This window comes from Drosophila pseudoobscura, chromosome 4 (genome assembly GCF_009870125.1).
Source record: "Drosophila pseudoobscura strain MV-25-SWS-2005 chromosome 4, UCI_Dpse_MV25, whole genome shotgun sequence".
NCBI classification, from domain to species: domain Eukaryota; kingdom Metazoa; phylum Arthropoda; class Insecta; order Diptera; family Drosophilidae; genus Drosophila; species Drosophila pseudoobscura.
The window spans coordinates 3,017,344-3,044,876 of record NC_046681.1 but is presented as its reverse complement, the minus strand read 5'-3'; the positions used below and the strand labels follow the sequence as shown (position 1 = coordinate 3,044,876).

Here is a 27,533-nt window from a genome sequence, read left to right as displayed (position 1 = left end):
TGATACTCTAGGATGGAATGTACATATGTTTCAGGTAAAACGAAATGTAGGAAATGAATACCTAACAATTACGAAATCTAGAAAACAACGCGGCGCGTCGTTTATCTTACTTAGCCCGATAGACAAATTTAAAAATTCTTAAAAAGGACGTTTTATTCGTTTTCTACTTTGTTCCTTTTTTTCGTGCGCTCGCTCGAAACGAAATATGTATGTGGCACTGTATACGTTTGTTTAGAATGAAGTAGAAAAGAAAAAAACGGGTAAGCACTGAATTGCTAAAAATTGTAGATATTTGTATTATTTAAGAAAACGTAATTTTTTAAGTGTAACAGTAACTTGTGCGGAGGCTGAGATCCTCTGCAGAGTCAACTCCTGCATGGGTGGACATGGAGGAAAGCCGGAATAGTCTCTCAGGGATTAAATTGCTACCGATATCTGTTCAGAAGAGCAGACGCTTCATGGCATTCATCCCCGGCATCGATGGCCCCGGCCACGGCACATTCGGACTGTCGGTCGTATTCGGCAATAGTCGGCCGTAGCTCTTGGCTGAAGATGAAGTTGTTCATTGGTGGGATACAGGAGACCCCGTCCTTGGCCAGCTGGCAGTGGGTGGGGCAGGCTCACGTCATGCCCCGTCTGCCAAGCTACCTGTCGTTTGTCCTTCAACAACAGCAGACAGGTGATGTACGTTGTGCTGTCATGTGCACCCGCTCAATGTCTCCGTTGTTTCAGTCGCTCCAGTCCACGTAGTCCTGGTGCAGGGAAACCAGTAGATGTTACTGTCCAGCCTGTCGGCAATCAGACCCGAGTCCCGATCTCTTAGACATAGCAGCCATTGAGTAAGGCTCGGAGGATGTACTGGGTCTCCTGGATCGTCCAGTTTATGCGCCTCTCCGGCACCGGCTCTCATTTATTTTTCATTTCGATGCATGAATGTGCTCTAAATGCATGTGTCAGTGAGTAAGCAAAGGAGCGAGAGTGAGTAGAGAAGGATTGTAAAAAGTCCTGTTCAAGAATTTTTAATTAGTCAATCGGGCTAAAATCAGCTGAGAGAAAACTTTTCATCGATTTCAGGTGATATTTTTATATGGTCACACTTATCGTATAAAGTGTGACTGTCGTTTGCGCCATAAATCGCTGATCTGGTAGCCAATAGGTTAGGCGGTCTATACACGACGCAGCACGTATCTGTAACGACGTAAGTATATTATTTTAATGAATATTTAGATAATTATTACAAGTTACTTATATTTAAAGCAAACTTGATTTAATATGTGACTACCATGCCTTGCTATTGTGGCAAGTCACAATAGAATGTCGTGTCGTGTCGTGCCTAATACGACTACCTATTGTGAAGAGTTGGAGAACTGAAAACAATTAAAATCGAAGCCAAACGAAAATAAAAAAAGATAAATCAAGTTATAGACCCTAAAAAAGAGAAGAAAGTTATTAAATCCCCAAGGTGAGTGAAAGGGCGCATCGATGATGAAATTGTCGACAACAGATTACCCATTGAAAAATTGTGTGTGCCAAAAAAACATTCCTCGTTCCTTTTTTCCACAAATGCAGAAAACGGTAAATTCTCAATCGTCAGCGGCGCAGCCCTATGTCTGTGTAATTAAATTCAATTAAGCGAAAGTAAAACAGAAAGTTCATGTGTCTCAGTTTTATTGCAAAAAGGCGAGTCGCGCGACTCCAGCCCGTCCACACACCTCTGCGCCCGCCACCCATCGTTCTCCACTGTGAACTTGTGAACCAGCCAGCCACCGACTGCAGTTGCAGCTGCAGGAACATTCGCATGTAGTTGTGCAGTGCAACAGCAACAGCCACACGAAGCCATCGCCCCAATCAAATTTGTTATGTTATGCTGTGCTCCATGCCAATCAGCAACACAGCGCTCGCATTGTTCGAACGCGCATAACTAGCTCAGTCGCCAGTCGCCAAGCGCCGCACGCCCACAACAGTGGTGGCTGTTGTTGTTTCCCCCTTTGTCGGGTCGGTCCCCACTATTGCCGCCTCTGGACAACCAAGGTAAGGGGAATGAACGAAGGGTTGCTACTGCTACTGTCCACCGTTTCGTTTTTTATCGCACGCACGTATTAAGCAATCTTCCGGCTCAATAGTGGAGCACCCGGGTGGGGTGCACTTCCCCTTCCCATTTCACGCTCGACTATAAGATCATTTTTGGCGGTTCTGTTCTCCCTGTTCTCCCTGTTCTCACCACCACACACGCACTCATGAAACGGCTCGCACTCGCATTCGGTTTGTTCAATTATAATTTGAAGAATCTATTTTTATACTAAATACTGAACATTATTCTGCGCCTGCACTGAACTCACTCTTGTACGCACCATAAGGAAATAGCTATTCTGTTCTGACAAAATTGGGTGTGTTCCTTACATAGTATTTACATATATAGAGTAGAGAGAGCGGTTTTTACAAATCTCTATTCTCCACTCCATTTTTCTAAACCCTTTCGATCGAGATTTTTCCCTGTGTTTTAAACTCAAACCAAGATGCCCGTGAGAGTTCAGTCTGTATTGGTCGTTTCGCCCCGTTTCCACACATATATTAACTTAAACTTAAATAGGTTGTGCCTTTAACATTTTACTTTTTCGTTTCTCCAAAAAACACTACACATTTACTCAAAATTTCCGAACCGAACCCAATCACCTGGCTACCAAACTCCGGATGTGCAGTAATGGTCTTGGTGAGCAACGAATGGCTGAACAATAAAGATGACGAACAGAAAACAGATCCAGCAACATCGACGACAGCATCGGGAGCAGTCGGATCCCCAACAGTGAGCAACGGAGGAGCATCGACTGAAACAGCCGCGAGGGGATCGCTCGCGTCGGTGAGAGCAGCAGTTGGCGGAGGAGGAGGAGGGGCGTCGACTGTAAAACGCAAGAAATCTCAAAGCTCCTTAAATATGGACTCGACAAACACAATGAAGTCGGAGCAGGATCTTGTTCAGTCCATGGAGAGGGAGAAGCACGAGCTGGAGACGGCGGACAGCAATAATGAAGACGAGTCGGACGAGAACCAGGAGAACAATAATGTGGAGGGCTCCGACTCCAACACTAACACATTGCAGGGTACAAGCACTCCAGACCGTCGCATGGCGTCCCAACTGCCTGCATCCAGCCAGGTGCTACAGATGACACTGAATTCGGTTCTCAACGCCAACAACACGGCTGTGGGTGGGGGTGTTTTATCTGCCAGCAGTCTCTTCTCGTCATTGGGCGGACACAACAACGGGGTCATGCAAAGAGAGCAAAGGGAGGCGGACTACGGGACACTGTTGGTAGCACAGACACAGACACAGACACTAACACAGACACCGGGATTGGCATTGTCATCCACTGATCTAAACATGAGCCCGGAGACGGCTTCGGCATCAGTCACGGCTAAGGGCGAAGCCAAAATTGTGCTGCAGTGCGAGGCAAAGTCGCACAAGTTTGAGACGCGGTCCATTCTGCTGCAGCCGAACCAGGAGTGCAAGGTTGGCCGTTTGATAGCCAAGAGTAAGGCCAGCGAGGAAAACGCGATCTTTGACTGCAAGGTCTTGTCCCGCAATCACGCGATGCTCTGGTACACACAGGACGGCCGCTTCTGGGTCAAAGATACCAAGTCCAGCAATGGCACCTTCATCAACGACAACAAACTGGGCAATGATCCGGCCGAGCTTCACTTCGGCGACACGGTCAAATTTGGTGTGGAGGTTATCGAGAACTCGCGACAGGAGGTGCATGGCTGCATTATAGCCAGGGTGACACTGTTCATGCCCGATGGCAGGGAGGCCATCTCAATCGATTCGGATCAGCTGCAGCTGCTGGGACCCAATAGAATTAGTTTCGACGAGATTCAGCGCCTCAACTCATTTCTGCAGGAAGCCGCGCAGAGGGAGAAGACCCTCAAGGCGAAATTGAACAGTTTGCAGGGGGTGCTCGACGCCACGCGCAAGAACTCGGCCATGTGCTGGCAGAGCATGATTACCGAGGATCAGCTGATTCACAAGATCAACCTTCTGGAGAAGAAATTGCAGATGATGGAGAAAAATGTCCCAGAAAATGCGCTGCGTAACGAGGTAAGGATTCATTTGTCCTTCTGCTGCTCTGACACTGTCACAAACCTCTCGCTCTTTCTTCCTCTCTCTCTGTCCCTGGCAGATTGTAAAGATGCTGGAGGACAAGACAACGTATCAATTAACTGCCAAAGAGGCTCTGCGCAAGGTGTACCAAGAGCGCTGCGATGCTATGCAAGCACTGTCGAGGGCACAGTTGGCGAATGAGACCTCTGAAAATGAGTGCGTACTACTGCGTGCTCAGATCGGTACATCGAAGCAGACGCTGCAGGACTTCAATGCGCGGCTCGAGAAGCTTCAGCAGGAGTACCTGGATTACAAGAAGGAGTCGCTGCGTCAGCAACAGGAGGCTAAGAAACAGGAGGAAGAGCGGTTGGAGCAGCAGAAGGAACAACTGGAGCGTGAGATGGACGACCTGCGCCTGCAGGTGGTCCGACTCCAGAAAACCATAGACGAGCATGACAGCGAACAGAAGCTTCAAGAGCAGAGTGTCTTGCAGCAGCTGGACGCGGCTATTCCCGACGATGACGATGATGAGTATGAGGACAACAGCGACGACGAAAGTATGGACGAGGCGCAGGAAAAGGACTCGGCCGTAGAGCAAGCTTTTGACATGGAAACGAAAGAACAAGCAACGACAGGGTCTGGAAATCGGAAGGTAATCGTATTACATTGTCCGTACGCTTGCTTTTGTAATATCCCCCGCCTTCTCCCTTCTTTCAGAGTAAAACGCCCAATCAACAGATCGAGTTTGATAACAAGAAAAAGGTGATTCGCAGATCGCAGGTGAAGAAGTTGCTACAAAACTCAGATCTCAACAGAGGCGCACTAGGCGCCGATGTGCTGAAGGCTATCCTTAACGACTTCGGCTCCGAAGATGAGGATCAGGAGCAGAATGAAGAGATCGATGTGCAGGAATTAAACATGCGACCTGAGCTTAGTGCGGGCATTAAGCGAGAGGCGGCGAAGGCTGCTAGCGACGAATTCATTCACAATTCGCCGAAGCATGCGCGTCTGAATGGCATTGATGAAATGCTGGAGCACCCGAATAGCCAATCGCAACCTGTAGGCTTGATGCACAAGTTGAAAAGCCAAGAGATGCTGGTGCGCGATGAGGAGATTCCAAATATTGAACCTGATTTCCCCACAGATCAGGCTATCGAAATGCTGCAGGAGGAATGTGATAGTTACAAACAGAAGACGGTATTGCTAACCAGCGACATTCACTCTCTGAAAGAGCAGATGGACAAATTAAAGCAGCAACTTGAGCAGGAAATTCAGCGCAACGCCCATACAGAGCAGCCTAAAACGGAGACAGAAGCAAAGGATGTGTTGGAGGCAGAGGCAGACGCAGCCAATGAGCCGCGTCAGGCGTCTGGCCAGGATAAGAGTCTTTGCCTGGACACTGAAAAAGCCTGGGACGAGGACCTCGCAGCCATAAACGACTCGCAGGTGGTACGCGAGGAGGAGCTAATTGTCTACAAGGAACGCCTAGAACAATCTGAGAGTAGCAATCTACAGCTTAACAATGAAATCTTACAGCTTCGTCTCAAGCTGAAGCATGAGGAGCCCCAAAATCTGCTATTTCTGTACCGGCTCGTGCCTTTGGGCTGCCTTGCTCTTGCTGGCCTCCTCTACTTCCTCTCCATTCGCATCTAGGACACCCCGAATCATCCTAGACCCCACAAAATACAAGTGCGGAGCTATTGAGAAGCTATTGCAATCCGAAGGAGTCCGCCGCATTTTCACAGTTATACATAAGTAGTCCCTTAGCCGAGCTTTATTATACCACATTTGCTTTTCGACCCACTTTTGAGCACCAAATTTAAAGTCGTAAATTGAAATTAATCGTCGAACCAAAATAAGAAAAAATTATACAAATATTTGAAAAGTACATAATAAAAATAACGAAACGCAAGGTTAGTTAATTATAAAACCCCTCGAAAATTCAATAGTCGTCTCAACGACTAGCTTCGAAAGGCCGAAGAAGCTGTCGAAGGGGTTTCATGAAGCGAATATTGGATAAGTCGGTCGAAGGTCCCAGCTCACAATACACCCTGAGCGCGTCTTCAAAGCTAGCATTAAGTTGCGATAACGATGTACTAGTACCATCTATATTTTATATGCTAAATGTTGATTTATATATTTATACTTTTTATTTGATTTTATTTTCGATGTCTTTGTAAGCGGTTGGAGAGTGTGCACGTGGACACGACCACAAATGAAGGCTTGCGATATAGCAATATGTAAAAATTAGATAAAACGAATATATTATATGTAATAATGTATGCAGAAACACAAACCACAATTCAATAAACAACCTGTACAACAACAAAAAATCAGACAATGTCTGCACTGCACTCTGGCAGGCCAGTTATTACTTACCTACCTGCTTTAAAAGCTGGCGACCCGGACCCGTGTCGTACCACCTTGTTAGGCGTTCGATGCACTTAGAGGGGAACCGAAACAGCACAGCTTCTTTCTAGGTGATTGAAAACACACCTATGCCGATGGCCACCATTGAGAATGAATTGTGAAATTTTCAGCCGCTTGGCATTCGTAACGATCGACAGTTTCATCGAAAATTATCCAAGTCCGTAATGCTCTTATGCCCAAATTATTTTAAAAGTAAAAACTTGGATAAGCATCTACAAAATATTACTAATGGGCTATGATTTGTATGTACAGATTGTATCTTCGTTCTTATTTCATAGTGCTACTCCACTATTATTTTATTCTGTTTTTATAAAAACTTGTTTTATATTAAAAACTAGCTGACCCGGCAGATGACAGATGTTGTTCTGTCACGCAGCAAAAAAAAAGTTCTTAATCAAATGTGGCGCCTTACAGGCAATAAATAAGCTGATTTTTGATTTTATCATGTTTTTTTTTTAATTCTTAATTATTCTTGAATAGGTTTTTTTCCTTTTTTTTGGTTTGTTTTTTTTTTTCTTTAGTCTCAAGCACCTTGTGATATAAAATATTTGTTTTTTTATCAGGCGCAAAAACAAACAACGCAGATGGTCTTCCGACCAGTGAAGATGCCACATATAATTGGCAATGAGAAAAACATTGATTTTCCAGATTTAGACCACACACTTTCGAAGATAGGCTTGTGATTTGTTAATAGTCAAACGGCATATCTGTTGGGATCATCGGAATCCTGGGAATGAGAACTTCCTCACCTTCGAGTTCTCCTTTGAGTATCGTTGCGTAAATTAAATTGTTCATACATTTTTTTAGTATCAAACCCTTACCGTTGCACAGTCTTGGTTGGTTTATGTTTATAATAGTATGATTAAATCTGCGGAGCCAATCTTTAGCGCAAATTGTGCGGTGGGAAGCCAGGGACATTCAAGGAGTTTCAAAAATTCCGTTGGAAGGCTTCATCTTCATTTGTAACACAATCAATAGATTCGATTGATCTCGCTCTGAATTATGTACTCAAGGTCATCTCACTCAACCATTTATTATTTTTGTAGGTGGAAATGATGTTTGGGAATACTTTGTTGATGAACTCGAGACTCGTCGAGCTGCAACTGAGGACAACTATACACCCTAAGTTGCTGTCAGGCGCACAGCATGCCTACCGGAAAGGAAAATCCACGGAAACGGCACTTCTTGAAGTAATCCTTAGCGTTAGTGCAATCTCTGCATCTCAAAGAGTACTTACTTGACCTTAATAGCCTTCCCCGATATTGAGAGAGCCTTCAACAACGTTGTTTTGGGCGCCATACCGGAAGCCCTCACTGACCATGAGGTAGACCGTCACATGGTGATGCTCATATGTAGGACTGTGACATCATCGATGGGATCGTCCGCCCAGTTAAGGCATGTCAACAGAAGCACCCCGCATGGTGGTGTCCTGTCTCCTCTTCTCCTTGTTCTGTGGAGCAGTCAACAAGATTCTATGCGTCCTGGAAGGGGGGCTTACGCGGACGACGTGGCAATTATCTTCTCGGGAAAATACCCACAAACACTGCGACTTAATCCCCGCAAAGCTAGCGCAACTGTTGGAATGGACACTATCGCGCGGCCTGGGATTAAATACTAGGTCCTCCTCCTCAACCCACCAATATTACATGGATGCAGGCTCTCCTTTAGCGAATTGACAAGATGCGGAATTGGAACCTGAATGTCAAAAATAGAGTGGAGAAGGCAACGACTGCACTCTACACATGCAAAACAGCTATTGGGCTAAGATGGATATATCTAGCAATAGTTAGACCAATATTACTCTATCAAAAAGAACGATACAAAAAAAACTGGGAAAATTCAGCCAACCCCCCTTATGTATCAGTGAGGACGTTGTGACACAGTAACCGGGAGAACCAGAGACTACAAAATAAGGCTCTCAGAATCATTTCTAGAGCACACCCATATCTCACCAATAAGGACACTCATGACATTCCCTGGGTCTAACAGGAAATCGCCACGAGCACCAAGTCCTACCTGTATCGTCTAGACAGACACAACAACCCTCTAGCGATCAATTTGCTCGATAGTAGCGCCATCGTCCGCCGTTTAAAAAGGTTACACCACTAACCATACAGTCGGTGTGTGACAATTTCGTTGTATGAACTGGCACATCTATATACTGTATGGTTAGTGGTTACACCCAATGGATCCGCCTCATAACACGCACTGAACGCCTCTCCCCTGCCTCCTCCCACCCATCTAACACCTTAAACAACTCTCTGTACTCTATGTACTATTAAATGTCACCATTCAACTTCCAAAATTAGCTGATTGTCCTGCTGGACAGGTTGCAAATATAAATAAACAGAGAACAAATTATGTTAACCAATAGCTTGCTTTATATTTACATACGACTGTAGGGTATCTGTGGCCTGGCCCATATGAGAAAAAAACTTAAAAAGCAAAGGAGAAAATACATATTAAGTTGTTTATCCGAAAATAAGACGGAAACGTACATATAACCCTGCGGGCCTTATGACGCAAAAATTGGTCGTTATAACATGCGTTTATTCCAAAAATATGTAGTTGACGTGTAGCAAAACGTGTATAAATGCCAAAAGTAGAATCATTCCCGAAGTTGAGATCCACATCTTGCGCATCTCTAGAATTTCAGATACAATTTTCGACAAAACTCAAACTATCTAGATACGGCGTCTACAGATGCATAAAAATTATATGAATATATGTGAAGCGATGATGCATGGATGACGACTGAGCCCTATTCGTTCTTATATGATTTGCCTAAAAAGGAACTTTTTCTCCTTCAATCAATACTGTTCCCTAACAAGAGCATCGCTAATTGTTTAGATGTTTACATATGTATAAGGGCATTTTGTAAGGCACTCTTTAGGCACTACAATTAATTATACACTTTATATATGGTCAAGGCATGGATGGCTATGACTATGGATGTGGCTTGTTGCACAAGTATATACATATGTATATATGTTGGCCTCCATAGATTCCAAGATTCTTGGTGATCCTTGAATCATCCTTCCTTAACAAGGACGTGCATTGGAGGAGATCATACAGTAACCTGGAGGTGACTCACTTCTCACTTCATTCCTTTGGGATTTACCACTCCAATGAAGGCAGCAACTAGTCGGTCTCTGTTTTAAAGCTGTCTCAACGAAATTTTGCAGTTAGTGATCTTCTTACAAAGCCCAAGAACAGGTATTGGGATTGATATATTTATTAGTAATCTCTCAAATCAGCTTGGAAAACAGAATTTTAATATTAATTAAATGCAATATGGTATTACTTATGTTTTAAGCTTTGACCTTTTTTATTTTAACCTAATTTTAGACACAATCAAAAAAAAGGACTCCTCATAATTAGCCAATCCAGTCGAAAATTAATTTGTCAATCTGAAAAAATTATGTGTTCCGAGCTAAGTGTCCTGTCTTGGAATATCCAAATCGATCATATCCAATCTGATCATGGACATAGAACGATTAACCCATTGTCGACCAGTTGGTATTGAAATACACTCCACGAAAATGATGAAGAATTTCAGCACAGTGAAAGATGTGGTGGTGTTTTTATTTGTTAAGTAAAGAGAATTTACATAGATCTAATTTCCGCGTTTTTCCTCAAGTTATTATACTGTTTAAATAAAGGGGGTTCCACTTGGCCAAGTTCTTTTTTTTTATCGGTGTATTTACGGTATATGTATTTCTGAAAGGCAGACTCACTCCTGCAACGAAAAAATGAGTTTTCATTTTCAATGGCCTATATAAAAGGGTATAGACAACGGGCAAAAACAGCCAAGGAAAATTGCAATGTTCCGTACGGACCTCACCTAGCGTGTGACCGGATCAAAGCATATTGGACAAAAGTAGTGGATTTTACCAGATGCGTTGCCATTCTGGGCTGTTTTACCCATTTTCCATACCCTCTTTTTCCTCTCTTTATGTAGCAAATGTGTAGTTACCGTGTAAATTGAGCAAATGTAAACAGTCGAAATATCTGGCCGATATGGCCGCCGCGAGACGCTAGTAAATATTTTTAAATAAATTTGTTTAATTCGTTACTCCCTACACGCGCACGCACACAAACACAAATCGGAAAATTTATATTCTAATAGTTTGAGTAACAAACAATTTTCTGACAAGCGCGTTGTGCCGTGCGGACTAAACGATGTCACAATGTATCGATGGTTTTCCTGCTCTAGTACGCGGCTGTTATCGTACTATCTTTTCCGCGAGTTCTATTTTGTCCTATGATTTTCACTAATATTTAAATTAAATTAAGTGAAAAGTTCTATCGGCAGTCAGCAGCAGTATCGCGTACGAGATTCGCGCCAGCGTTCATCTGTGATCTGTGATGAGGGAGTGTCGCAAGCGGTGGTGAGGTGAGCGGTTAGCGTGAGCCCGAAAACGCAGGCCAAAGTGAAATGTGCGAAGAAGCGAAAAAGCAAAAAGGGAAACCAAGCGGGAATGATTCGAGTGGAATAGAAAAGTGTAATTTGTTTTAGCTAATTATACCCAAACGTTTGTGCTTTTAGCTGCATTCTTGTGAGTACAGAGAGGCCCGACCCCAACCCCAACCCCAACCCATCTGCAGTGAGTGGACTGGTGCAAAACACTCACAGAGCAGTGGAGAAACACAACGAAAGCAGACCGAACGGGAGGAGGAATAAAACAAAAACTGCCTTGTTGGCTTAAGCGGACTTACTGTGTTTGGTTTGGTACACAAGGTGAGGCCACGATAAAACCAAACAAAAATGCATATAAATAACCCATTGCGACACTTGACATCTGCCTCTGTGAGGAGGCGGGGCGGGGCGGGGACCGCACCCGCACCGCACCTGAATGTGAAAAGAAATCGTAGATAAGCCAGCGCCGTTCGCTATTTTGATAGCAGTCCGTCCAGAGCGGTGGGGAGGAGTAGGGTGGGGTCTCTGGGTCGCTGGCTGGAAAAGAAAAAAAAAACAAATCGAGCCGTCTTCTGCCGTGCATTCGCAACGTTCCAGTCAAAAAAAAAAAAACAACCCGTTCTCCCCGCTAACGTGATTTTGCCATACCCTCGTGCTCGTGCTCGTACGCGTATTAGTTCAGTTCCCCTTTCAGCTATCTCTCTGCTGATTTTGTTTGACTTATCGCCAGTAAACATATTCGTTCTCTCCAATCTACTATCTCCGCTCCGTACGAGCCACCACACCAGGCAGACCATCGAATTCTACGGGCTTAAAGCTGTGTTTTCTCTTCTGCGGCAGAGGGCGAAGTCGGCTGGATGATTCATAGTGTTCACACATTCTCGCATGCCGACTGTGCTTGGGTTCGTTAGAACGAGAGTGTTGCCCGAACCGCCTTTAGTCTAGTCGTCTCTGCTTGTAACAGCCAGAGGTAAATGGATTGCTTCTACCATGAAGTAAAACTTTCACTGCTGTCCGCATTATGAGCCGCACGCGGATTCCATGCCCTGCCGCCCACCAAGCCCCCGAGATACTCAATTGAAAAGTGAAACCCAAACAGAGGCCAATTAAACTGATATGATACGAACAGAAATTCCTGCTCAGCATCGCCTTTATTGTGGATCTTTATTTGCAGATCTCAGCAATGATGTGTGTTGGGGCTCAAGAACAGATTTGAGTACTGTCCGCATCCGCAGGATAAAATTTGAGTGAAATGCAGCCCCAATTCATGTTTGTTCGATCTCCAACGTACCTCCGTCCGTCCAACAGCCAGATCCAGACCCAAGCCCTGCCGCAACCCCTGCCCCATCGTCTGCCCCAACCCCTGCCCCGAAAGGCTTCAAGTTTCAATGAACTGCAACGGTTTTTGTTTAGCAGCTTTTGTGTTGCCTTGTGCCTGGTCTCTCAGCTGCTGCTCGGATTGCGAGTAGCGCCGTGACAGCCGTCTTACATGCATACACATGTAAGTAGATACATGCATATGCACACAGTGAGCACTCGATGTGTGGAACCAGGCAACGCGACCAAACGAACATTCCCTTGCGCTGGTCCACCGGTCTTCCAAATTGGTCCGACTTTCCGACACTGCGTTTCGTTCGCTAATTATCCCGATGACCGCCTTGCAATTTTCATTTTCATTCAGCGAACAGTGAACCGGCTCGGTAAATCGGACTCCAATCGAAACGCCATGCATAATGTTTCGTATTCGTTCAATTGCCGGTTTTGTTTTCGTGTCTTCAGCCAAAGCGATTAAAGTGTTCGTTCCTCCCACCCATCTGACGCTCTCCTTCTCTCTCTCTCGCTCTTTCTCTCCATCTCTCTGTGTCCAGTGGTTTCAAGTTCTGAACTTCGCTTGGTTCGAAAGAACCAAATGAACAACTTTGGACGGCCTTGCCCTGGACTGACGAGTGATTTATGCCTAGGATATTATATACATATAATATTGGCTATAATATGTACATGAAACATGAATGTTTCTCATTCAATGATTTGCCTATTCGTATTCGACCAGTACTATCTGGGTCTGGTCTCGCGAATCGTGGGGTTGGCATGATGAAAGTTCAAGGACATTTCTGAGAACAGCCCCTTGGCCAGATGTTGGCGTCGGCGTCGGTTTCTGGGGGAGAAACAAGAACGAAAGGAGTCTTTTCTATAAAGTGCAAGAAGCAGCACAAGAGCTGAACTTTTACTTTTCCATTCCGTAGCTACGGCTGTAGGATGTGTCACATGGCTGTGGGTCTTGTTTTCAGACTCCTTGAGGAGCCTTTCTGTCCTTGCAGCCTTTTACAGTACGTTAGATATCTCTTGGGAGTCTCCCATGGCGTCAGGTGTTCCATTAAAATTGAGATAGTGCCAGCTTTGTCTTGGCTCTGTCTGGAAGAGAAGTGTTTCTCTTAACCCCCGGTTCTGGGACCGCACACAGCAGACAGTGTTCCTGCAGACCAGCAGCCAGTAGGGTGGCTTCTCTCAATTGAACTCCTGGCGCTTGCACATCCAGATTCTTTAGGGGTTTTGCATTGCGGGAATATGCCTCGCCTTGCCCCCACTCGTTCGCCCACAACTTCCGACGTCTTTCAGGGCAATACTTCCGGATTTTTGTGCCGCAGCTCAAGGGTTGCTGAGCACCTGGCAGAAGCCACCGTAGCCGCCACCTCTGCTTCAGCTGGTTGTGGCCGGATAGCTGTCTGGCGACTGCCAAGGACACCTGCCCGTCTGTCCCCTTGTTGCTCGCTACTGTGGTTCATGACCTAATCAGCCTTACAAATACCCTGACTGGGCGCCCATTGTTTGATGCTGCATTGAGTGTGCGTTCCCTTTTGTTCGCCCCACCTACGTACAGTGGGACAGGCAGGCGATATTTCCCAACATGCAGCCCATCAAAGTCAAATGTTTTATTTACTACTTTACTACGAGTTGGTGAAAGAAAACGGTGGTGAAAGACACAGACTCTCTGGACTTTGTGAGCCTGTAAATGAGGTAAATTTTATGAATGAAGTATGCACTTTCCAAAATTAGAGAAGACTTAATCAAATGCTGTGCCAACTTGTGCCAAAATGTGCCAAAACTCGTTAAATGAATGTTCCCTGGACAATTAAATCCAAAGGAGCTTGCCGGAATGCCGTGGATATATGAAAAATTAAAGTAGATGCATTTTGAGTGGCTACTGTCGAAAGCAGGCAAGAATGGTAAAAATAGCACCTTTTAAGGGGCGGAAATCTGAAATTTTTGCAGTTCCTATTTGTACATGTATATATATTTACAACATTAACATTTAGCCCACTGTGCATTGGGGGATGCATCTGCAAAGGGTTCTTCGCAGAGCGAGACATTGATTAATTTCTCTTTGGGCGAGAGTTCTTTTTCACTACCCCAACTACTACCTCATTTTGAGATCCACAGGAGGGAGGAGTGCACTCGATGGCGGGAATGGACCGGAGCATAGCTGAGTATTGGATGGCATTGGATAGATACCGCTTTCGGCGCTCCCTCGAGTGAGAGTACGATTACGACTTAATTAACAACTTTTATGAACTATGAAAAATAAAACGAGGGGGAACGTTGTGAGTTGCTGCGGAGACCGCAACTCTACATTTATACCCGATACTTAGAGGGCGCCGCCAGAGGGCGCTAATATTAAGCGACACGACAAAGAGTGCGTGCGAGAGAGACAGAAAATCAGTCTGAGCGTGACGTCGGGCGCTGCGTAGCCAATGCAAATTGATTTGTTCCTTTTTTCTATAAAAATTATCTGATCTGATCCAGATTTAGCAACCGGATAGATATGGTCATCCTTTATGATTGTGCGTTTTTGGTTTTCTCGCATCTTTAAAATTGTGGATGCCACAGATTTTCGTTCTTTGTGGGGGCGGAAGTGGGCGGGGCGAAATTCTGAAATATTCTTGTAGCAGTGACATATCACAGAAGTCTGGATCCAAAACAGTCAGACGGTCAGACGGACGGACGGACAGACAGACATGGCTCAATCGACTCGGCTTTTGATGCTGATCAAGAATATATATGTATACTTTATGGGGTCGGAAACGATTCCTTCTGGACGTTACACACATCCATTTTCACCAAAAATCTAATATACCCCAATACTCATATTGAGTATCGGGTGTAATAAAAGAAACGAAACGAAACGAAATGAGAGCTAAACACAGCTCCGAAATGTGCTGCTTGCCATAGACTTGCTGTTGCTGTTGTTGGGGGCAACCACCGAGGCAACAACGCACCTGTTCAGTGAACACCCCTTCGATCCGAGTCGGCATCCGTTCCGGCTCCCCCGGTTCCAGTCTGTTCCAGTCGGGGGTCTCTCTTCTGTGACCATCGTCATAGTATCGTTTTCGTAACGTGCGGCCATTTTCGGCGAATGTCAGTTCAAATATTTATTCGTTCTTGTTTACAAGTGAAATTTAATTATAAATTCGATATCTGCTGTGCCGTCTGTCGTCTGCGGTCTGCCGTCTGCCCTCTCGAGGGGATCGGATATCTGTGTGGAGCTCCGTCCCTCTCGGGTACCCACTATCGCACTATCGCACTGCCCACTGCCTTCTGCCACTGACGTCGGTTCTCCCACTGGAAGCCAGACACACAGCCAGTCACCCAACCCACTGGAAGCCGCCAACGCACATGCTTATCGATTTTTAGCGCAGCTCAATACACGAACACTCCCTCCGCAAAAGTCTCTGGCAGAACTACCTTATTCCGCCCATGCAAAGGGAGGGGTTTTGCCACATCCTCGCGTCTTGCAATACGCCATGCACCAGCAGATGCACGATGCTCGCTGATGTGCAATTGGAACATGTCTAGATGATGGGAACGATCGATCTGGAAGGGTATTAAACACTTCGGCCCACGAAGCGCGTTGGTTGCTTGTCATCATTTTTCCCATATTTCCCTTTGTAAATGTCATCCTCCTCCGAATCCCAAACCCCCACTTTAGAGCCACAAAAAGGTCAAATGACTTCTAGACGTTGCGACGCGTCGTTGTCTGAGCAACCAAACAAAATGCCAAGAGTCATGCCCGCTGCACTCCATAGGCTCCATTCGGCACCAGTCTTCAGGTCTTCAGGTCGTCAGGTGGCCAACTCGGAGAACTTTTGACCCACTTGCAAATGCAGGGGGAGCGCAAAGCCCTCGTCTTTGGTCCAAATAGTGATTGGGGTCAAGGGGGAATGGAGCCATGGGGGCATGGAGAAATAGGCAAAGAAGTGCAGGAGCACCTAGTCGATATTCCGGGAGCGCCTTGCTCCGCCTCGCGAGTCGCCTTGGTTGTGTGTTAATTACGTTAACAGCCAATGCACTAACGAGCACTTACAGCGCGCATAGTCCCCAGACGCGCCTCGGTTGTGCCTCTGCTGCAGGTGTCGTCATAGCAAGTAGCTCCCATAGTGCGGTAATGGAGTTGCAGCCCCATGTGCATTCATACTCGTGCACGTGTACCCAATCGACAGCATGGAGGAGAACGAAATCCAGGTAGCAGGCCGACAGGCGAAAGTCAACAGGCAACAGGCCCGACCAACATCGCCATGGACATCGGCATCAGCTATACCAACCGCAGAGATACAAATATCGCCATTCCAAACAAAATACAAAATGCCTGAAAGCAGACGCTCTCCGCTGATCCACTGATCCGATGGACCGGAGATTGCACACGCAACCGAGAGTGGGAATCGAGTAGATCGGAAGTCTTCGGAAAGCTCAACTTAAGAATCGTCTCACACACTCTCACATTCATACGTCATTATCAAATCGTTTCATACGCATACCATACCGCAAAGCATTCAGGAATAAACTACTTTCCGCCAGATCATGATACATATGTAAATAGGCTTTATATACATAGGATATGACATAGTCCATACGATACTGACTACTGTACTATACAGTACAGTGATCCCCTCCTGGGGGTTGGTACATACAGTACAGTACATACAATAATCTTTCATCTAATTTTGCAGTCCATTTGATAAACTAAAGAAAAACAAGGTATTGATGTGAAGAATGCTGTCGATATAGCTCTAGGGTACCAGGAATAATTTTCAGAAACCGAGTCAATTTCGCAAAGGTGCGTTTTTCACTCTGAAACTCTGATGGGCAACCAAATATTAGGCACTTAAGAATGCTTCCTTCTATTAAAACGGTTAAAACGGTCTAATATTCGTCCAATAAACTGGATGTAAATAAATAGGAAATGTCGTTTATACTTTTTCCTACAAATGGAAAAGATTTTTCAATGTCATTGTTATTGCAATTTTTGTACATGCTATATGGAAAAGCAACGCCTTCTACCCGATCTGCCTGAAGCGACTGCCTGGGGAAATCGGTGACCTAAGAGTATTCCTTCCTTCCTTCCGTCCCACCAATCTCCTAACAGCAATGAAGTTCCTTAACAACCAACCAGACGAGTGACAAAGTCCCGGCCCGTGCGTGTCTGGTTTCCTGGAGCTGGCCGGCTTCCACGCCTTTTCTGTTGGTTGATGGTTCCTCAGTTCCCTGAGCTGAGTCAACTCTCCCTGAGTCTTTCTGAAATAGGCCACGGCACGGACACGCCCGTTTTCGACTCCTCTTCTGTGTGTCTTTTGCGAACGGTGGCGTCATCGGCAGCGGAACTCCTGGCCCGGAGAGGGCATGGCAGAGCACGGCAGGGCAGGGCTGAACTGGGCCTAGAAAGCGGGCAAGAAAGCTTGTGGCCCCACGGAATCTAGTGCAGCAGGCCAGCCAGATAGCAGAAACAATTTACGTAAATTAGCGTAATTACGGTTTGAAACTTCTGAGAGATAGTCCGGGGGGACTGGGGACTCGCTGTGGGTCAATCGAGAACCGAACCGGTTTGTCAGTTCGTGCGAGAATGACTGTGTGTCCAGCAGACTCCAGCAGTCAATAAAATAATAGATAATAGGCGCTGCTCAGAACATTGTCATAAAACAAAGGAACAACAGACATCTGTATAATAATAAATATATATAAAGCGAAAAGTAAATTCAATCCAATTCCAGCAACGGAATCAGCACCGAAACGAAGACTCCCTAGAAATGACCACGCTCCCGTAACAGACGATCTCTTTTGGCCCGATGTAATAGACTGATCTCTTCTTGTTGCTTCTTTGCAGCATGGAAGTGCACAACAGCCTGCATTGCACCGCCCCTGTGCTCTCCTCACTGCAGGCAAGCGCCTCCGGCAGTGGGACGCCCAAGAAGACAGCCGCCAGCAGTGCGGCAGCCCAAAACTCAAAACAGCTTCTCGACCAACTCAGCCAGCAGCAGAAGGCCCAGGAGGAGGCAGAGACCCACAGTCGGCGGGACTGCGATAGTCCCGCCAGCTCCAACTCAGAGCCGGAGAAGGACCTGGACGAGCTGAGGGACCTGAACGGCTCGCTGACCGGCAGTGGAAGTGTTGGCAAGTCGAACGGCTCCCTGAGCGGCGCCTCTTCGACCACTTCAGCGCCAGCTGGCACGAGCACACCTGGCTCCGCCAACACCAATGGCTCCGCCAGTGGCGCAGCATCGCTGAGCGTCGTGTCAGCCACGGCCCATCTGAAGAAGCGCATCACAAGCAGCCGCACACCGACCCGCAAGGCCCATCGCATCAAGTTCTATCGCAATGGGGACCGCTTCTATCCGGGCATTACCATACCCGTGTCCAACGAACGATATCGGTCATTCGAGAGCCTCTACGAGGACTTGACGCGACTCCTTGAGGAGAATGTGAAAATACCGGGTGCTGTGCGGACCATCTACGACATGGTCGGAAAGAAGGTGAGTAATAAATCAATATACATCCGCCAGACGAACAAATAATCTGAATAACTGATTGTCCCATCTTCCCTTAGATTACTGCCCTGGAGGAGCTCGAGGATGGCCAGAGCTACGTTTGTTCCTGCAATAACGAGAACTTCAAGAAGGTGGATTACAATACCAGCTCCCAGCCGCTGGCCAACCTCACGCTGGCGAACAACAGCCGTACGTCCAGCCACCGCTTGGCCAAGCTGCAGCGCCCCGCATCCCCCTTGAAGAACGGAGTGCTCAACAGCATTGCGCCAGTTCCAGTTGGCGGAGGGGCTGCTGCCAACGGCAGTCCGCTGAATACCTCGCGATTCAGCGAGCGAGACAGCGTGGTACATCCGCGCATCGTTACCCTCATTCGGAACGGAACAAAGCCACGGCGCATAATAAGGTTGCTGCTGAACAAGCGCAACAGTCCCAGCTTCGACCATGTCCTGACCGCCATTACGCAGGTGGTCCGCTTGGATACGGGATATGTGAGAAAGGTCTTCACCCTGTCGGGGGTCTCGGTGCTGCAGCTGTCCGACTTCTTCGGCTCGGATGATGTTTTCTTCGCCTACGGTACAGAAAGGGTCAACACCGTCGAAGACTTCAAGTTGGAGTCGGAGGAGCAGCGCGCCATCAACGCGATACGAAAGACGCTGCGCACGGCGGGCACCGCTTGCAAGGGTCCCAAGCCCAAAATGCCTGTCAAGAGCAAAAAGGCGTACCCGCCCGGAGAGCTGAAAGCCCAGGCCGAGGCCCAGCTTCAGGCGTCGGCCGCCCCCGCCAACGAGGACGAGGAGCAGGCAGCGCTACTCAAGAGCACTGGCGTGGAGGTTGCCGAGCTGCCAGCTGCCATACGCGACAACTACACGCTCAGCCAAATCATTGGCGACGGCAACTTCGCCATTGTGCTGAAAATCAAGGATCGCCAGACGGGCATTCCTCACGCGCTGAAAATAATCGACAAGAGCAAGTGCAAGGGCAAAGAGCACTACATTGATGCGGAGGTGCGCGTCATGAAGAAGCTCCACCATCCGCATATAATCTCGCTCATCATGGATGTGGACCAGGACACCAACATGTATCTGGTGCTGGAGTATGTGAGTGGTAGGTCCACAAACGATCCGCTGCAACCTGAAACGTATCATAAATTCCGTACCGCAAATTCCTATTCATTTCGCAGGGGGTGATCTTTTCGATGCAATCACCCAGGTGACGCGGTTTTCGGAGAGCCAGTCCCGCATCATGATCAGACATCTGGGCTCCGCCATGTCTTACCTACATTCCATGGGCATTGTGCACCGAGATATTAAGCCGGAGAACCTCTTGGTAAGTCCCAAAATAAAAGATTGATCCGAGTAATCCTCTTGACACTGTTCCCTCTGTGGCCTGCTCGCGCTCGCAGGTGGAACTTGACGACTTTGGGAATGTCGTTCAACTAAAACTGGCTGACTTTGGACTAGCCTGTGAGGTCACCGAGCCTCTCTACGCCGTCTGCGGCACTCCGACCTATGTGGCACCCGAAATACTGCTGGAAGTGGGCTACGGCTTGAAGGTAAATACTTCACAAGTGTGTTTTGTTAATGCTGCAATACAATTTATCTGTTCATCTGTCCTGCTCACCGCAGATCGATGTTTGGGCCGCTGGCATCATACTGTACATACTGCTCTGCGGCTTCCCGCCGTTTGTGGCGCCTGACAACCAGCAGGAGCCGCTTTTCGACGCCATCATCTCGGGCGTTTACGAGTTCCCCGATCCGTACTGGTCGGATATTGGTGACGGAGTGCGCGATCTAATCGCCAACATGCTTCAATCCGATCCCGATGTTCGGTTCACCAGCGAGGACATATTGGATCATTACTGGACAATGGGCAACGAGGAAATCGGATGCGGCGACTACAGCAGATGAATTATGGCCGTGTGGGGTGTTTAGACAGAACAGAACCTAATCACGCCCACTTTCGATCTTCTCGACGCTGTCGCGTACTTTTTGTATTATGTATTTTAGAACGCTATGATATAGGCTTTTATTTATTCACACATTACCACATACACCACAAGACAAGAAAAGACACTACGAGAGAAGCAGACAGACAAAAAACAAAAAAAGAAGCAAACCCCAATATTACTCGTACAACAGGAGTTTCGAAATTCCAGTCCCCAAACCGTTTACGGTTGGTTTCGCTATCATTATATTTAGTCTTATTGTAACTCCACTTATGTATTTATAGCGTATGCGTATGCAAGCGAGAATCATATTTTTTATTTGGTACTTTTAAATGTTTTAATTGGTTAATAAACCGCAAGTTGTGTATATTTTCATAAGAGGTTCATTTTCCATTGTTCTTTTGATTTGCTTAGACCCGCACGGGAAAACATAAATTAGACTAACCCAAACAATAATTAAGCGCATTTATGAGAACACCAATAAAAACATTGGAAATATACATGTGTATGTACGTACAAACATCTATTGTCAACGTGCTGATCACAAATGTGCGTAGTCTCGCTTGGCGTTTGTGTAGTCTCGGGCAGGAACGTTGTGACCTCCAGACCAGACAACTCTGTCGGAGCGGTTGAGCTGGTCTCTTTTGTATTGACTGCATTTACCCACCGCCGCTTCTACTTTCGTGTTATCGCATCCAGGTGCACGGCGACTTCCGATGGGGCTGGCTTCCGTTTCGCCTCTTTGCTGCTTACTAGTTTTATACGTTTAACATCAATCAACTGAGTGGCGTTACGGACTGGCCCCATTAGTTTGGATTTTCCAAGCAATACTGAAAGTAAGTCAACTAAATTTATTCAAAAACTACACCAAGCCTTTAAAAAACAATTTTTGTTTAGATTCACGCTTAAATTCAAACTTTGCCATGCTAAAACTCAGGGACATTATATATTTCGTTCTCCTCACCGGAATACACGTCTGTGCAGTGATCCAGCCCACGGTTGAGGTCAATGCTAAACTCAATTGGAGCAGCTCGAACGTGGACCGTAGCCTGCGGCTGAACGTTGGTTACCAGTACAAGCCCTTGATGCTGACCCGGTCCATGATGTACTCTCTGCTAACGATGATTGGGCTGTGGCATGGGCGCCATCGGGATGCAGTGAAGCGGGCGGAGAAGAGGCAGGATGAGATCGAGCGGCGGGCACGGCGGGGAAGCATTCTCATTAGATCCTACTCCAGCCAGCTGGAAAGAGCGCGGCAGCTAATGAACGAGTGGGTGCGCCGGCAAAAGGAGGCGTCCTTATCGGACCTCCAAGAGGACGAGGCTGCGCTTGACGCGGAGCTGAATCAGTCGGAGGGCTCCTATTTTCCTTGGTGGAAGTTCCTCCTCATTGCCCTGCCCTGGACGCTGACGTTTGTCGTCGCCGGAATGCTCAACTACGGCCGGCTATATCTGGTCATCCAGAACTTTAGCCTCACCCACTGGCAGACGGTCATGCTCTATGCGAAGATCCAGATGCTCTTCCTGCACCGCATGATTGAGGTGTCCTTGGCTTCCTACTGGCGGCAGTTTCCCGTCACTGTGGACAACTACATCAGCCTCGAGACGCATCTGCTGGCAACGGAATGAGCTCTGTTCCCACACATATCCTGCCTCCAATCAGAACTCGATTCATGTAGTGTTGGGCCTATGCTAGTCCCTCCGTCCACCCCAAAAAAAGACCCCTTTGCCATAAATAAAAGGCGTTTCGAATCAACAACAAACCAACTTTGGCAAATATTTCAAAATATTTTGTCGATCCGAGTAATATCGGTATTTTTGGGATATCGGTCATATCGATAACATCGCATCTTTTGCACGAAACTATCTAAACAAAGCAACAAATAAAGAGAAATAGCAAATGTTTTGATAAGAGCCATTGATTCGTAATTGAAGTTGAAAAACTAATGGTTCAAAATGGCAGAAAAGCTGCCAGCCAATAGCGTAAGTGGAAAGAGATTGTGGGTGCACTGAAACAATACCTGTCTCTTGTCTAGGACTCTGGAACGGACAGCACTGAGGAGGAGGAAGAAGTTGAGCCCAAATTCAAGTACCAGCGCATAGCCAACGATCTCAAGAATATACTCAACGCAGATGTGGTCACATGCACTGCTGTGCATTCCAAGGTTGGCAAAATTCCCCTTCCCTTCCCTTCCCAAAGTTCCACGGGTCTTTCCTACTAAAGAGATTGCAGTTTCTTATATTTGGCACGTTTCGTGGACGCGTCTACCTGCTGGATCACCAAGGAAACTCGGTCGAGTCGAATCTGAGCAGCACCGAGCAGCACACGCACAAAGTGGCAGTTAACCAGGTCGACGTCGACCCAAAGGGCGAGTATGTTGCCACATGCTCCGACGATGGCAAGGTGAGTCATTTTGTTGTATGGTGGGTGGATGCGGCAATCACACACAGGCATTTTTTTGCAGGTCAACATAACAGGGCTCTTCAGCTGCGAGAACAATCAGAATCTTAGTTTTGGAAAGTGCATCAAAGTTGTGGCCTTAGATCCGGATCCAAAGTCTCGCATCAGACGGTTCATAGTGGGTATGTTCAGTCCACATTTGTGGATCCAACGTCTGTTCTAACTGGCTCACCCTAGGCGAGGACAAACTCACCCTATATGAGCGCAATCTCCTCAAGAAGCTGAAACCCACCGAGCTGTGTGCAGTCGAAGGCAGCGTCTTGTCGATTTGTTGGCAGGGGAACTTTGTGGCCTGGGCAAGCCACCTCGGCGTTCGCGTCTATGATTTAAGTGAGAAGTGCTCTTTAGGATTGATGAAATGGGAAGTTCCTTCGCAGGCGCGGCTCGAAAACTTTCGCTGCCACTTGCGCTGGTCCAATGAGCACACATTGCTCATTGGCTGGGTGGACACCATCAGGATTTGTGTGATACGCAAGCGGAATGGGATTGAAGCCGCGTCTAGCAATTTACCGGGCTATGTTGTGGATCCCGGTAGGTACAGTGAACTTATGCAGCTATATTTAGTCGTATCTATTCTTTATTGCATTACAGTCTCGACATTTCAAACTACTTTCTATATTTGTGGACTGGCCCCACTGGCGTCCAACCAATTAGTGGTACTTGGCTATCGTAAAGAGCGCAGTGCAACATACAAAGCTCTTCGACCCGTGCTGTGCGTCATTGAGTACAAGATGAATAGCAGCGAAGAGATCTGCACAGACAGTCTGACGCTCCGTGGCTTCGAGGAGTACACTGTCAACGACTACAGTCTAGGCTGCATAATTGAGGAGAATCGATATTTTATTGTGGCTCCCAAGGATATTGTGGTGGCTAGTCTTATAGAAACGGACGATCGTGTTGAGTGGCTGATTAAGCACAGGTAAATACTTCCTATTCATTGATTGCCTTTAGCCATATGCCATCATACGCCAGTCTTGAGGTCCTACGGCTAGACAACTATGCTGTCGCAGCATTTATCCGAGGTCCGCGTCCAGTCATAGTAGTACGCCAGTAGGGTGCTTGGGCCAATTCCGCTACAATGTTGGCCGTGGTAGATTGCTCTCATCATTTCCTCAGTCCGCTTGTGTAAGAGCAAGTGATACGTTTGACACTTGCGGGCCATGTAAGCAGTATCAAACCGAGGATCGTGCCAGCGATAAACGTGCCGCAGCGGGGATAGCCAGGTGCCAACCGACACATCTTCCGAAACGTACGTGGAGAGCAGCTGAGAATTATTAACGACATGCTCGCAGAGCTTTCGGGAGAGCACATATCCACCACCCAGAGCATAGGGTAAATAGCTTTTGCTCAGATAATAATTAGTCTCCTTCCAGGGACCTTTTCTCTTGACTACTGCGCGCCCGTTGAAGTATCCCCAATAGAGCTGCGGCAGGGGCTCGTGCCCGTATTCTGGTGTCTTGCGCAGCATCTTGCGATCGTAGGAAATCAGCTCATTGAGCAAATGGTCCAATTTAACGTACGTATCGTCGTCTACTTTGAGCAGATAGGAGAAATTGAAGTGATGCGTCACTGCATCCAGGGCCTGCAGCAATTTCTCTGTGAGATTGCCGTAAGTGTCTGCCAGCCGTGGGAGCAGTAGGAGATCTTTGTGTTGCACCTGCTCACTTATCAACTCAGACTTCAGACCGCTGGGTATCTGCTCAGTGCCGATCGCGAAGAGGTGCTTTACTTTAATCTTCCGCTGGGTTCTTTGTGATCCCTTGCTAGATAGGCTCTCCTGCCAGCTTATAAATTTCCTTAAGCGGACTGCTTGTTGAGCAACCAATTCCATTTGCAAGTGCCCATTGGGGCCATAGGTAGGTAAATAGATATGATCTTCGGGATAGTATGGCTGCTGCAGAGGCTGCACCAATCGAAGCCAGGTCTCTCGAATGCCATTCCGCTGCTCCACATTGCGGGGGCCGCTCAGCACTAGCACTATGAGAAACAGATCCGGGTGCGGCTCCAATTTAGGCACTCCACTCCGGTGGGACGGGCATTTGTCCACTGAACTCAGTATTTTTGTAATAAAACTGCCAAAAAAGAAGGCAGTTATGGCGGTGAAAAGGGTGACAAGATTGTTTAGGCGCCGCATATTTTTGGTGGACACTCGTCGTTTTACGTTTTTCGTGGATCACGACGAGGACAGTACAGCTAATAAATATATTTCTTAAGGCCTGTGCTGTTCGTTGATTCTATTTACTTTCTGCACGCTTTAATTACATATTACATTCCAACAGTAAATTCGAGGAGGCTATCGACCTGATATCGACACATGGCGGCAGCTTGCCAATTCTTTCAGTTGCCAGGTGCGTCCTAATATTTCTATATATATCTTAGCACAATAATTTGCTTAACATAGCTGAAATATATATTACTTGAATTTATTGTTAAACAATAGCAAACAAAGTAACCTAACAAAATATCGATAGTAATATGTAATCGATGAAACGCAAATTTGAGCATTAATAACCGAAACGAAAATAACTGCTCAGAAAGCTATATTTCTTTTAACTTAACTTCCAACCGGAATATCTGATTTCACAGGTTGTATATAAACCACTTGCTGACGCTCAAACAATACGAAGATGCTGCCAAACTTTGCCTGCGAATGCTAGGCAACAATAAAGCGCTTTGGGAAGAGGAGGTCTTCAAGTTTGTCAAATGTCAACAATTGCGCTCTGTTAGTGCCTACTTGCCGACCTCCGAGGACTGCAAATTGGATCCCCATGTCTATGAAATGGTTTTGTACGAGTTTCTGAAGTTTGACGCCAAGGGGTTTCTTAACCTGATCAAGGAATGGCCGCCGCAGCTCTACGACGGGTTGGCGGTGATAAATGCCATACATGACAACTTTCGCAAACAGAATGCGAACGAATTGCTAGAATCGCTTGCCCTCCTCTACTCGTATCAAGGGGACTTCGAGAGCGCCTTGCGGATGTATTTAAAGTAAGTACTTCGATTATTAACGGATACCCAGTCAATATTTTGGTTTGAAGATTACAGAACAAGGATGTTTTTGAATTAATACGTCGCTATGAGCTCTACGATGTAATTTCTAAATTAATCATTCCACTCATTCACTTGGATCGCGATAGAGCCTTCAAGATATTACTGGACAAAAAAAAAATAAAGCCTGAAGTCGTCGTGCATCAGCTGGAACAGAATCAGGAGTACCTATACTGGGTATACATTCTATATATATATATATATATACATATATAAACCTCAAAACAGCAGAATAACCACTCTTGACCTTTTTTTAGTTCTTGGACGAACTTCATAAGATCAACAGCAGCAATGTATTTCAACGAAAATTAGTCGAGTTGTATGCAAAATACGATCGGTCGAAACTATTGCCCTTCCTGCGACGTTCCAAGGAATATGTCATACAGGATGCGTTGGCCATTTGCAAGCGCGAAGGTTTCTACCCGGAAATGGTCTACTTGCTTGGCTGCATGGGCGGAGTAGAAGCTGTAGAAGCCCTTAATATCATCATTCACAGTGTACGGTATACCTACTACAAAAGTTTAAATGCAACGTTTGATCGAGGATTTTCTTTTTCAGATAAGCGACATTGAAATGGCTATTGAGTTTTGCAAGGAGCACAATGACAATGATCTGTGGAATGTGCTTATTGATGAGTCCATAAAGCAGCCCGAAATAGTGACGAAGGTCTTCGACGGCATTGTCGGTTAGTTATTCAATTACACCTAATTTTCTTCTCAAAATGTACCGTCTCAACTCGTTTCTTCTCTTTTAGACTATGTGAATCCGGAGATAGTAGTTAGTAAAATAAAACTTGGACAGACCATACCAAATCTGCGTGAATCGGTAATTAAAATGCTCTGGCACTACAACAGCCAAAAGGAGGTGCTCTGCACGTCCCATGAGATTCAACTGGACGACTATTTTGACAGCCATTCAGAAGTGGTTGCCTTTCGGCGACGTGCTCAGCATGTATCCTACGACCACCACTGTCCTCAATGCCATCGTCCAGTTCTGATGAAAAGCACGTCCCACCGCAATGGCCTTGTTGCATTCAAATGTGGTCATATCTACCACCAGTTGTGTATTCCCGGTAGTACCACCATTGGGCAATGCGGCGAGTGCAATATGGGGAACAGTGATCGAAGCGAGGAGGAGTAGTCCGGACGTGGATGTGTTTTACCTAATTAAGAAATACATTCTCCTAATCTTCAGGATGCATTTTTCAACTGTTAGCTTTAAGATTTGCGTGATTGTTTATTTATTCCTTTTATTTAAAATAAATATTGAATTTGACACCGATTCTACTTTACTTTCGAATGGAAAAAGCCATTTGTAAAACGT

The 27,533-nt window shown here is 46.4% G+C and overlaps 5 protein-coding genes and 1 long non-coding RNA gene across 13 annotated transcripts; 4 read left to right on the top strand and 2 right to left on the bottom strand.

Annotated features, from left to right (window-relative positions):
* The first annotated feature begins 332 nt into the window (after positions 1–332).
* Positions 333–6,023, top strand: Slmap (Sarcolemma associated protein). Of its 5 annotated transcripts, XM_033379952.1 has the most exons (7): positions 333–679; positions 733–978; positions 1,075–1,198; positions 1,258–1,462; positions 2,700–4,090; positions 4,173–4,745; positions 4,811–6,023. In XM_033379952.1, exons 5-7 carry the CDS (start codon positions 2,702–2,704, stop codon positions 5,744–5,746), a joined length of 2,898 nt encoding a protein of 965 aa, XP_033235843.1. In that variant the 5' UTR covers positions 333–679; positions 733–978; positions 1,075–1,198; positions 1,258–1,462; positions 2,700–2,701; the 3' UTR covers positions 5,747–6,023. The 5 variants fall into 5 exon arrangements, with proteins under 5 accessions (XP_033235843.1, XP_015036866.2, XP_033235844.1 ...); XM_015181380.2 differs by having other exon boundaries at positions 333–978; XM_033379953.1 differs by lacking the exons at positions 333–679; positions 733–978 and having other exon boundaries at positions 1,068–1,198.
* Positions 6,024–10,066: 4,043 nt separating this feature from the next.
* On the bottom strand, positions 10,067–10,636 carry LOC26533011 (uncharacterized). The gene is made up of 2 exons (XR_001451461.2): positions 10,500–10,636; positions 10,067–10,262 (listed from the first exon to the last, which is right to left on the bottom strand). It is a non-coding gene; the product is annotated as an uncharacterized lncRNA (long non-coding RNA).
* A 50-nt stretch (positions 10,637–10,686) lies between these two features.
* On the top strand, positions 10,687–21,082 carry LOC6902745 (serine/threonine-protein kinase GA29083). 3 transcript variants are annotated; one of them, XM_015181383.2, is made up of 7 exons: positions 10,688–10,919; positions 11,073–11,264; positions 18,097–18,742; positions 18,817–19,861; positions 19,938–20,083; positions 20,160–20,309; positions 20,383–21,082. In XM_015181383.2, the coding sequence occupies exons 3-7, from the start codon at positions 18,098–18,100 to the stop codon at positions 20,662–20,664; spliced, it is 2,268 nt and encodes a 755-aa protein (XP_015036869.1). In that variant the 5' UTR covers positions 10,688–10,919; positions 11,073–11,264; position 18,097; the 3' UTR covers positions 20,665–21,082. The 3 variants fall into 3 exon arrangements, with proteins under 3 accessions (XP_015036868.1, XP_015036869.1, XP_002133259.2); XM_002133223.3 differs by lacking the exon at positions 10,688–10,919 and adding an exon at positions 17,984–18,033 and having other exon boundaries at positions 11,212–11,264; XM_015181382.2 differs by lacking the exon at positions 11,073–11,264 and having other exon boundaries at positions 10,687–10,919.
* A 224-nt stretch (positions 21,083–21,306) lies between these two features.
* On the top strand, positions 21,307–22,613 carry LOC6902746 (uncharacterized). The gene is made up of 2 exons (XM_002133224.3): positions 21,307–21,538; positions 21,600–22,613. The coding sequence occupies exon 2, from the start codon at positions 21,626–21,628 to the stop codon at positions 22,328–22,330; it is 705 nt and encodes a 234-aa protein (XP_002133260.2). The 5' UTR covers positions 21,307–21,538; positions 21,600–21,625; the 3' UTR covers positions 22,331–22,613.
* lt (vacuolar protein sorting-associated protein light) lies at positions 22,543–27,485 on the top strand. 2 transcript variants are annotated; one of them, XM_002133225.3, is made up of 12 exons: positions 22,543–22,684; positions 22,738–22,866; positions 22,935–23,105; positions 23,167–23,284; positions 23,340–23,693; positions 23,754–24,081; positions 25,442–25,510; positions 25,749–26,150; positions 26,201–26,387; positions 26,468–26,707; positions 26,769–26,895; positions 26,965–27,485. In XM_002133225.3, exons 1-12 carry the CDS (start codon positions 22,658–22,660, stop codon positions 27,348–27,350), a joined length of 2,538 nt encoding a protein of 845 aa, XP_002133261.3. In that variant the 5' UTR covers positions 22,543–22,657; the 3' UTR covers positions 27,351–27,485. The 2 variants fall into 2 exon arrangements, with proteins under 2 accessions (XP_002133261.3, XP_033235450.1); XM_033379559.1 differs by lacking the exon at positions 25,442–25,510.
* Positions 23,985–25,749, bottom strand: beta3GalTII (beta-1,3-galactosyltransferase 6). Its single transcript, XM_002133226.3, has one exon. The coding sequence runs from the start codon at positions 25,294–25,296 to the stop codon at positions 24,151–24,153; it is 1,146 nt and encodes a 381-aa protein (XP_002133262.2). The 5' UTR covers positions 25,297–25,749; the 3' UTR covers positions 23,985–24,150.
* Positions 27,486–27,533: the final 48 nt, after the last annotated feature.